The sequence below is a fragment of the Chelonoidis abingdonii genome, chromosome 22, assembly GCF_003597395.2.
Source record: "Chelonoidis abingdonii isolate Lonesome George chromosome 22, CheloAbing_2.0, whole genome shotgun sequence".
In the NCBI taxonomy this organism is placed as follows: Eukaryota; Metazoa; Chordata; order Testudines; family Testudinidae; genus Chelonoidis; species Chelonoidis abingdonii.
The window spans coordinates 30,266,316-30,277,675 of NC_133790.1; the positions used below are offsets into that span (position 1 = coordinate 30,266,316).

At 55.4% G+C, this 11,360-nt stretch overlaps 1 protein-coding gene across 2 annotated transcripts in view; it reads right to left on the minus strand.

Annotated features, from left to right (window-relative positions):
* The window catches only part of LOC116835625 (oxysterol-binding protein 2), a 300,166-nt gene that overhangs the window by 46,952 nt on the left and 241,854 nt on the right, over positions 1–11,360 (minus strand). For both annotated transcript variants that reach the window (XM_075059913.1, XM_032798612.2), the window contains exons 4-6: positions 8,394–8,511; positions 5,270–5,336; positions 3,337–3,504 (exon numbers count right to left, since the gene is read on the minus strand). In XM_075059913.1, the coding sequence (XP_074916014.1) occupies positions 3,337–3,504; positions 5,270–5,336; positions 8,394–8,511 (353 nt within the window). The remainder of the gene's footprint in view (positions 1–3,336; positions 3,505–5,269; positions 5,337–8,393; positions 8,512–11,360) is intronic.

Sequence of the window (11,360 nt, forward strand, 5' to 3'; positions counted from 1 at the left end):
AGGGAGTGTTTTTTCCACCCAGTTCAGTGCTGGTAAGTGCCGTGTAGCAAGGCTGAAGGGCTTGGCTACATTAGACATTTCAAAGCGCGTGCCCGGGCCAGCGCTGCGGGCATCAGAGAGGCTTTGAAAACCAGTTTCATGACTGGCCAGGCTTCGGTGTGACAGTTGTGTGTGTTTCTCCTTGATGCAAACCCGCCCCCTTTGTTGATTTTAATTACCTGTAAGCCAACCACCCTCTCCCCTTCGAAATAAAGTAACTACTGTTTTGAAACCATGCATTCTTTATTAATTAAAAAAAAAAAGAGATAACAGACAAATTAGCCCGGGTGGGGTGGGGGAGGAGGGAAGGACAAGGGCATTGTTTATTGTAGCCACACTAAAAATCAAACTGTTTGAATGACAGCCTTCTGTTGCTTGGGCCATCCTCTGGAGTGGAGTGGCTGGGTGCCCAGAGCCTCCCCCCCTTTCCCCCTACATTCTTGGGCGTCTGGGTGAGGAGGCTATGGAACATGGGGAGGAGGGGAGGCGGTTATACACTGGATGCAGCAGGGGTCTGTGCTCTTGGCTTTCCTGCAGCTCCAACAGACGCTTCATCATGTCTGTTTGCTGCCTCAATAGATGTGTCATCATGTTCATTTGCTCCCTCATTAGCCTCAGGATCACTTTCTGCCTCCAATTTTCATGCTCACTTAATTCTGTCCTGGCCTCTGCCACTGAATGTCTCCATGCATTAAGCTGTGCTCTATCAGTGCGGGAGGACTGCATGAGCTCAGAAGACATGTTATCGTGAGGGCATTTTTTTTGCCTTCTAATCTGCGATAACCTCAGGGACGGAGATGATGGGGGAGCGTAGAAACATTCTACGCTCTGTGATTCTGGGGGGGCTGCATGGTTACCTGTGCTGCTGAGTTCGCCACGCTGACCAAACAGGAAATAAAATTCAAAAGTTCCCGGGGCTTTTCTTGTGTACCTGGCTAGTGCATCAGAGTTCAAAGTGCTGTCCAGGGCGGTCACAATGGAGCACTCTGGGATAGCTCCTGGAGGCCAATACCGTCGATTTGCATCCACACTACCCTAAATTCGACCCAGCAAGGTCGATTTGAGCGCTACTCCCCTTGCGAGGGAGGAGTACAGAAGTCGATTTTAAGAGCCCTTTAAGTCAACGGAACAGGGTTGGTTGTGGGGATGCATTCATTTTAAAATTGACCTAATGCAGCTAAATTCGACCTAACCCTGTAGCGCAGACCAGGGTTAATGCACAGCACCCAGATCAGTCCATTGCAGCCTCCTGCTGATTTGTATTGCACTCGAAGCAAATGCATCACAGATCCAGGCTTAAATTGCCCTTTATGATTGTTAATGGGCCCCTGCAGCCTTTCCCAAGAGTTTATTGTTCTCAGAGTAAATATCTCAAATGAATGTAACTGAGGCAGCTCTCCCCAGACTTCAAATGGGAGCTCAGTGCCTCGCAGAACTAGGTCTTTGGGCTGAGGATGATGAGTGCATTGATGGAGGGAGATGACAGGCAGCTGTGGTCACTGTTAGGTCCCATCGGTTTGTTTACAACACAGGGGTTATTGTACAGTTTACTGGGGACAGCAACATTGGGAAGCTGTCTGGATTAATTTGCCCCATTGGGGTTTACTGTAATTAATTCCCACAGGCTGACAGATGACGTTACTGGGGCAGGCAGAGCGTATTGTTCGCACATTCCTGAATGCATTAGTAACTCCCGGGATGTTCCGATTGACAGGAAAAATATAAATTGCTCTGAATTGCAGACGCAGCAGCTGCTGGTATTTTTGCACAATTCCATTAGGTCTAGGCACATTCCTGTACACTTCAAACTTTCCCCTGAAACTGATCTTGCAGAAGAGTCTAACGGGCTGCTCAGGACTGCTGGGGAACACTGTGGGAAAGGGATGGAGATCCACCACTTGCTGCCACCCAGGCTGTTGGACCACATAAGGATACAGCCCCCAGGAGGGACAACAGGTGTTGTTTTCCCAACAAACTGCACAAGCTGCCATAACAGGCCCCTTTTCCTTCTGACCCTGAAGGGAGGAGTCAGTGAGTTCTGTAAGAGCTGGACTCTAGCTATATGGCTGCAGTGCAAACTCTCTCCTGACTGGAGCAATGGCTCCCGGGTTAGTTCTGTCCTGACAGTGTCCCGATAACCTACATTCGCTGCTGGAACTCTCCAGCGGCCATGGGAATGCTCCTGAGCCTGGCAGTGCTCAATCTTCAAATGGAGCTGCACCACGGTCCTGTCCCAGGAATGGTGCTTACAGGGACGGCCAACAGGAGACGCAGAATCAGTCACCCGTACAAGGCGGTTTTCCTCTGCAAAGCGCCTTTTCTGATGCAGTTTGGGGATGGGTTCCTGGGCTTCACTAAGGGCAAGATTTTATCTGGGTCAGCACCAGTCTCCAAAGCCTAGTGTCTCCCATTGGCACTGCTCAGCAAGGTGTTTAAGAGCATCCTGCTGGTCCCTATGCCAGGGCCCAGCAGGAAGAACCTATTGCACTGAGGACATTGTGGTCTGGAGTCAGGCTGGGGTGAGGAGCGAACCCACGAGTCCAGGCTGGTGCAGGGGATCCCAGAAACCCAGTTTACAGGCAGGGCAGTCTCCTTCCCTGTCCCTCATCACCCGCATGCGCCAACCCATTCAAACCAGAAAACCGACCAACAGGACGTAATCTCTCTATCGCTCCTAACTCTTGCAAACAAGGCAGGCAGGGTGGTGAGCTATGGGATCAGACTGCATGGCACAGCTGACTTGCTTGAATCCTCTCTTATGTAACTGTCACAAGAGCTAATTACCAAAAACAATTAGCAATGCAAATTCGCTCCGCTGATGCGTCCCCAGCAGTGGCGGTTGCCCTAAGACAGGCTTGCGGAGGGCAACAGTGATGTGAGCACTGGAAACGCACAGGGAATAATTCCATTTCTTTTCAGATTAAAATGTCTAATAATGCAAAAGCCAGACTCTGCTCAAGGCTCGTGTGCAGCTGCAGCTCTGCTACCTTCAGCCAGGTCTCCGCAGCTTCTGTTACTTCCTTCTCTAACAGGAACAGAGAAAACACAGCTCTCCCCCTTTCACAGCGCCTTAGCTGCTCAGTGGTGAACCCAGCCCTACCCAGAATGCACTTCCTGGTGCACCCAGTCGGACCCAGAATTCCCTCATTTGAGGCCTGATCCTGGCAGATACCCAGTATCCCCAGCTCATCACCTCCCAGGATCAGGCCCTTTCACATATGTCTAACCAAAAAACGGACAGGAGGCAGCGTTCACAGCAGGTGCGGCACAGGCAAGAGCGGGGAAACACTCACGTACAGGCATAGGGATCTTGGACAGTTCTTTGCCAATGCAGTTTTTCATTATGCTCCAGAGGTTAAGGCTGTAGTTGGGTTTGTCTGGAATGCGCGTTCGTCTCCTCTTCTTCGGCAGGACGTCTTTGCACATTGATTCTTTGTCGCCAGTTTGATTTGTGCTCTCAAAGACCTGGGGAAGTAGCAAAGAGCCAGATCAACCAACCGTAGGGCTGCCAGTCGTCCGATTTCCGACCGGAACGTCCAGTTGAGAAGGGACCCTGGCGACTCTGGTCAGCACTGCTGATTGGGCCATTAAAAGTCCAGTCGGAGGTGCAGAGGGGCTAAGGCAGGCTCCTTGCGTGCCCTGGCTCTGCGCAGCTCCTGGAAGCGGTGACATGTCACTGCGGCCCCTAGGTGCAGGGGCAGCCAGGGAGGCTCCATGCACTGCCCCCACCTGAGCACTGGCTAGGGCAACGCACAGAGCCACACTGGCCCCCACCATGCCTAGGAGCCAGAGGACATGTCGACGCTTCCAGGAGCCGCCTCAGGTAAGCACCAACTGGAGCCTGCACTGCACCCCAAACTTCTTACCCCACTCTGAGTCCCCTCCTGCACCCCAACTCCCTCCCAGGTCCTAGATCCCCACCTGCACACCAACTGCCTGCCCCAGTCCTGAGCCCCCTCTTGCACCCAAACTCCCTTCCAGAGCCTGCATCCCCCTGCCCCAGCCCGGAGCCCCCTCCCGTACTCTGAACCCCTCATTTCTGGCCCCACACCAGAGCCCACACTCCCAGCCAGAGCCATCACCCCCTACACACCCCAAACCCCTGCCCCAGCCCAGAGAAAATGAGCGAGTGAGGGTGGGGGAGAGGGGATGGAGCAAGCAGGGGTGGGGCCTCAAAGAAGGGATGGAGCAGGAGTGAGACCTCGGCGGCAGGGGTCGGAAAGGGGGCAGGGTAAGGGTGTTCGGTTTTCTGCAATCAGAAAGTTTGCAACCTAACCAACCATGGAAACCTGGCTGCTGGCGACAGTCAGCTCTTGGGGTATCACTCCTGGGATCTGGCCTTTCCCCATGCAGGGCATGTGCGGCTCAGACCCAGAACGTCCCCCAACAGGTGGCTTTGCTTGTTTGTCTGACCTTGTTCTCAGGAAAGGCCTGTTGAGCGGGTCAGAAGTCTGCTTGACAGCAGTACAGGTGCTGCTTAGCGTGTGCGTGCTCTGGGCTGGCCTGCTGGGTCGCCAGGGCACTTCCTCACAAGAAAGGCTCAGGCGACACCAGAGATAAAAACAGGACCACATGTAGGCCGAAATGGTCGGGTAGCTGTACTCAGCCCCCTGGTGCCACCAACCTGACCCCGGTGCAAAGGTGGTGGTGGAGGTAGGGGGGAAGGGAGAAGACTGTTTGGGGCTGAGGGGTGTCACCAGAACTATGGCTGATTCTGAGTGAAGTGGGGTGAGTGCTGGGGGAGCTGATCCATCTTATTCTCCTCTCTGCTCCCACTTGCTCCCTGCTGAATGGACACGCTTGGAATATCGTAACTGAGACTTCAGTTCCCAACTGCCCCGTTATGGCCCATTCTGCTGCCCTGTGATCCTCCCCCCCCGGCCCCCAGGTCATTCATAGAATCATAGAAGATCAGGGTTGGAAGGGACCTCAGGAGGTATCTAGTCCAACCCCCTGCTCAAAGCGGGACCAATTCCCAACTAAATCATCCCAGCCAGGGCTTTGTCAAGCCTGACCTTAAAACCCTCTAAGGAAGGAGATTCCACCACCTCCCTAGGTAACCCATTCTAGTGCTTCACCATCCTCCTAGTGAAAAAGATTTTCCTAATATACAATCTAACCCTCCCCCACTGCAACTTGAGACCATTACTCCCTGTTCTGTCATCTGCTACCACTGGGAACAGTCTAGCTGGTGTACTTTCCACCAGCTCCATCTGCCCGATGCACTCACATTGTCCTCCAGGTTCCAGTCCTCAGGGTGCCCCTCGCTGGCCCCGCTCAGGTTACTGCCAGAACGCCTGCAGGGAAGACAGAGGCAGTGGGCACGGGCGCAAGCAGGCACAGAACAGAACAGGAATGGCTGCTCTGGCCATGCTGGGGCCTGGTTTAACCCACAGGACATTGCAAAGGGACTGCAATGGATGGAGCTTAGCATGCAAACATGCCGGAGGTGGTTCTTTCTTTTCATTCTTGCTACGAAGCCAGTGAGTGCCCACCAGGCTGCAAACAGCCACTGCTGGAAAGGATCTTTCTATAACTCTCTTCCAAGCCCTTAAAGATCCCGATTCCCAGATCTATGATCCATTGTGCCTAGTCTCGTCACCAGTCCCTCCGAAACCAAAGTCAAACTGGTTTGCAAATCACACTTAGACCCAGCTATGCAACAGTCCATCTCTTTAATGTAAATAGAGCTATGTGGGAGATATCTCCTGGTGCTGGCAGGTCTCTCACCAAGAGACATCACTGTGCCCTCATGCTCCGGGGCCCCCATCGCCATGGTTTGATTAGGTAGGAAGCGCAGTCTAGTGGTTAAAGCTCAGGTTTGGGGAGGTCAGGCAACCTAAGTTCTTGCACTTGGCTCCATCATAGTTATGTCTGAGGCCCCCACACCAAAGGCTCAGAGCCCCTTGCAGTCTGTAATGAATTGAAGCCCAGCCCTGCCAGGAGGGCTGTGAGACTATCTCCACAGCTGGATAGGAACTGAGGCCCAGAGAGGTGAAGTGACTTTCCCAAGCTCCCATGGGGCATCTGTAGCAGAGCAGAGAGTTGAGCCCGGGTCGTCAGAGTTCACTGGGCCAGCAGCGGCTCTGCTTCTGATTCGCAGCGAGCACCACCCACCAAGCCACGGGGAGGGCCAAAGCAGACTGCTCCACGTCTGCAGTTAGGCACCCAATTAAGAGGCCTGGATTTCAGTGGGCCTGAGCAATCCCTGCCCCCACAAGTGTCCTCTGGCCCTTCAGAAACTCTCCATCCCCCCACCTCTAGGGGACCAGGCCACTGGGAGAGGCTGCTCAGCCCAACCTTCACTGGCTGCGGACGTCCCTTTAAAGAGAAGCAGGGAGCTGCTGACAGCTCCAGGTGACTCTGGAACAGCCCCCAGGCAGGTGGATTCCTTACCAGGCAGCAGTGGTGCTGTGCCCAGCTACCATGGGGTCCCCTTGCCCACCAGGACCCCTGGTGCCATGGGAAGGAAGTGGTGCTAGGGGCATACACTGGCACTCTGCTTGCAGGTCCCACAACAGGGCTGCAGGTGATAGGCGAGGTCATCCCCTTGTTATGCTGGGGTCCAGCAACACCCTAATTCCCACCCTCTTCAGTACCCTGGCTTGTGGGCCTGCTCTGCAAGGCTGGGAGGTCCAGAATAGGGAGGGTTCCCTGGAAGAACTCACCTGGGCCAAAGCATTAGAATACAGGGGAAGCCGTTTCCTCCCAGTCTTCCCTACAGGAAACACAGGCCTCCCAAGGCAAGCTGGGCACTGCAGTCCCCGCAGAGCAGGCTGGGAAAGTGGGAGGAGTCTGGGCTCCTGGATAAATAAGGCCTCCTCCCTGTTGCAAACCAGACTCCAGCGAGTCTGTGAGCAGCATGCTGGGGCTCTAGTGTCTGAGGGGTGGGCTGGTGGCTTCCCTCTCCCCTGCACAGCAGGTGGAGGGTGGCTGGGTGGGGAGCTGCCTGCTCTGTGGTCGGTGCAATAAACTCTTTTCAGTCGTTCCATCTCAGGACTAGACTAAGGTGCTGCTCTGGGGAGGCAGAGCTGGGAAACCTGTAGGCCAGTGTGTCACGTAGGCACTAGCTGCAGGGGAGGGTCGGGGACCTGCCAGCACCTCACTCCTTCTGTGCCCCCACCCCCATTCTCTAGTGAATGAAAAGAGTTTATTACTAGTTCACAGTAAGGGATGGGAAGCCCTTACATATACCTGCCTGGGCTGCCTGCCTCTGACAGAGCGAAGTACTTGGCTGCTAGTCATTCCATGCCAGGTGCGCTGCGGAAATGCCCAGGATGCCGGAGCAGAGGAGCACGGCTGTCAAAGCGGGGACAGGCTGTGCCCAGGCCCTGTGGCTCTTGAGAAGGAGGGAGAGGGCACAATGCATCTCCCGCTCATGCCCCTGCCTGGGAACCGGTCCCCAAACAGGCCTTGCTTGTCCTCAGGGATTCCCCGTTCCCCTTTGTCTCGTGCGCTCGTTGCCACCAGGGCAGTGGTGTGCAGTGCTGCCCAGTGAGGACGGCAGTGCGTTACACTTGCCATGCACTGGCTCCAGTGACACAGGCCCAGCCTGGTGGGTGCTGCTGCTGTGCTGAGCAGCTGTTTCCCCCAGGAGCCAAGGCAGCTGCTGAGCTCAGTCCCCAGTGCTCTCTGGCCTGGGATCTCTGACTTCTGAAAGCTCCCCTGGGCCGTGGACTCCAGCCCAGATCCTCACAGGTAGTTAGACTCCTAAGCTCCATTGAACTCCCTGGAAGTTGGGAGTCTCATTACTTGGAGGCTCTGGGCCTGTGTTACTGAGTTAGAACTTGTCCTCACACCTGGTAAATCCCCCATTCCTAATCAGGCCTCGGGGACAGACCAGGCTGTTGGGTCTGGTAATGGGATAGGGAGCCATTCACCTCTGTTGCTATTTCAAATCCAGCCCACGCTGTTCCCTCCTGATCACGGCTCTTTGCCCATGTGCCGTGGGTTGGCAGGTCTCAGTCCAGTTTCTAGTGGACAGAGTCCACACTGCAGAAACATCATTTCCACTGGCCCTGACCAGCCCCAGAGGAGAGGTGAGAGCCAGCCAGAGGCTGTCCCTTCAGTCCAGGGAGGGGGGCCCTGGTGGCTCTGTCTGAGGGCACTCTGCCCTGCCAGGGGTAGAGGGGCTCCACTCTCTAGGCCATTTGCCAGCACTGATGTTTGAAACATGCCTCTCTTGCTGCCTGCCTGCACAGCTGAGCCACCTGCAGGGGTGTGTGTGATTAATGCAAACCAAGAGGGTGCTGCCTCTACGTTATTAGTGAGAAGCCAGACTAAGTGCCTCCTCCCCACTCTTCCTATTCATGCGGTGGGCTTTTGGCCTGCTCTGCACTGTGGCTGCTTCATACCTGTGATGTTTGGGGTCTGCAGTTACTGTGATAAAAGCTGGTGCATCCTCCATGGCATCAAAATACTCTGTCTCCTCATCTTCATCACTGGCTTCCCCTTTGGCAGGCTGCACACTCCCTGGGGGCACAAAGGGAACCTGGTCAGCACCGCTTCTTCCCCCGACTGCTCAGGCAGAACATTAACATGTGCTCCCAGCCAGAGCCCCAGTGGATCCCCACACACCTTCACTCTGCAGGTGCCTGCAGACCAGGCGCGCTTCCCCCTGCCCCATTGTGCTTTCTGTCTGTCTCTCCCCTTCCCTCTCCTCTCTCATGCCCAGGGTTAAAGGGCTGGTGGATCATGGCAGCTAAGTTCCCTCTAAGCTGCACAGCTGCCTATTAAGCACCACACAGGGCTCCGGTGGGGAGAGATGCGTCTCCCCAAGCCCTGGACCTGCTGCAGCACCTCTCCCCCGGCCTGGCCTCAGCCTGGCCCCGAACCTGCTGCAGCCATAGGACAGGCACCCCGGCCTGGCCCCAGACCTGCTGTGACCCAGCTCAGCCCGGACCTGCCACAGCTGGGGAGATGCACCTCTCACCCTCAGCCCAGGTGCTGCTGCGGGGAGAGAGAGCTGGGGAGAGTCTTCACTCCCCACTGTAGCCCCAGGGAGCCTCACCGCACCTCAAACTCCTCATCCTCAGCCCCACCCCAGAGCCTGCACCCCCAGCTGGAGTCCTCACCCCTACCCTGAACCCCAACCCTCTGCCCCAGCCCTGAGCCCCCTCCTGAACCCCTCATCGCTGGCCCGACCCCACAGCCCTCACCCCCCTGCACCCCAACCCTCTGCCCTAGCACTGAGCCCCCTCCCACGCTCTGAACCTCTCAGTCCCACCCCCATCACATGAATTTTGTTAGGTGCACCACTATGAAGGTTGGTGCACTTAACAAAATTCATTCCACATATGGGTGGGAGAAACGAGAGGAAACTTGGCTGATTTTGCTCTTGCCCAATCAGGGTACAAAACGCTTTGCTACCACGGTGACAAGTGCCTTACAAATGCCATCAATGGCTGGATTAAGCTGGAAGTTTACCACATAACCTGTGCGTCCAGTCAAATCTAACTAATATGGTTCAAATTTCAAAATGGACACGTTCAACTGACGATCTAGTCAATCTCAAATAACGGGTTTATCGGTGGTTTTGGGGCTGTTCCAAGGCCCCTGCTTTTTTGGGGGGGGGGATTTATAATATTTGCTTATGTTTAAAACATGTTTTTCTTCCCTGACAGATCTGAACCAACAACAGGGAAAGTGCCTGTCCAGAGACATAGGGGCTGGGACCAGGGGTGCTCCACCACCCCTTGGCTTGAAGTGGATTCCATCATATCCAGGATTTGCAGTTTGGGTCAATGGCTCTCAGCCCCCCCACTATACACACTGTTCCAGCAGCCCTGCCCAGAAACGCCAAACCCTGCTGCTGTTTGTTCCCCCAAAGCTATGATCTGACCCATCCTTCGTTCAGACATCAGCACCGTATCATCCCCCGCACTGGCCGTGAAAAGCCCCTCCTGGCTGGCACTCTGACGTCACACTCGCTGGTCGATACAAGACACAGCTACTGAGTCACCTCCTAGCTGACAATCTGAGCACTTCACCAGCATCAAGACCGAGCTTCTTGGGACCACTGTAACTCTGCCCCTGAAGCCAGCCCTGGATACCGTTTGGCCCTGTAGCAGGGTAGACACCCGCTCCTGCCCCGAGGGGCTTAGAACAGCCCAGGAGGGGGCTGTGCCTGGGGACAAGAAAGCTGGGCTGATGGAGAAAGCGGCCACAGCTGTAGCCAGTGCAATCAGGCCCAGCTGGCCCCTGTAAGAGGCTATGAGCCAGGGCTCAGACACAGTCTCCCTCTGCTTGGAGAGGGAGAGGAGTCTGGCTGCAGGGACCTAAGCAAGACACCCAGACTGGGAGCAGGGCTGGGGAATGGCCAGAGGAGCTGGGAGCTCCGGTCTGGAAAGCCCCAGGCTGCAGGCCTAACTATAGGTGCAGGGTTGCAATGGGGCAGCCCATGGGGAGGCAGAGGCAGCAGGTCCAAACCCCTTTGCCTGTGATGAGTGGCTTATACTGCAGTCTGCCCCAGTGAGCGGGAGCTAGATGGAGACGCAGCAGAAGGCAAGACTGAGGTGAAGTGGGGATAGTGGGTAGGGGCTCCCCTGGGAGGGGGAGATCCAGAACTGTGGGGTACTGCCAGAGGGAGCACCCAGTTAAAGGGGCACTGGGGTCCTGGAAGGACATTGGGGCCAGGGTAAGGAGGATCACTGGCCAGCATAGGGCGCTCTGGTTGCTGGAAGCTAATTCCCGAAGATAACCAGCAGGAGGCACTTGCAGGGCTGAGTCCCACATCGCTACAGGCCCCTTCTCCAACACACATCTCCACGCTGCCCTCTCTGATGCATGGAACCGCCCTCCAAGAGCAGAGCCATAAGGCTACCACCCTCTCCTCCTTGCAATCCTTCCTCAGGCCCACCTACAAGCAATCAGCCAACCAAAGACGGCTGGGCCCGGGGCACTTGGGGAGAGCTGATAAAAACCACCACCTCCAGTGATCTGGGACTGTGAAACTGCGGAATGACTCCCGTGGTGTCCACATGCCACAATGGTCTTTACCCAGCCTCCCTCCTCGCTTTGCTCTCACTTGCTCCCTTGTTTCAGATCTTGTCAGGTCTTTGGGGGAAGAGACAGTGTCGTCCCGTTGGTTTGTACAGCACCAAGCGGCACCGATTCTACTGGGGGCTGCTGGGTGCTACTGCAACACAAATCACAGAGACCCGGCAGGCAATTTCCAGCCCAAATGGTTCAAGTCTGAGTTATGAGCAAGTTAAAGATGGGAGGTTTCAGAGTAGCAGCTGTGTTAGTCTGTATCCACAAAAAGAACAGGAGTACTTGTGGCACCTTAGAGACTAACAAATTTATTTCAGCATAAGCTTTCA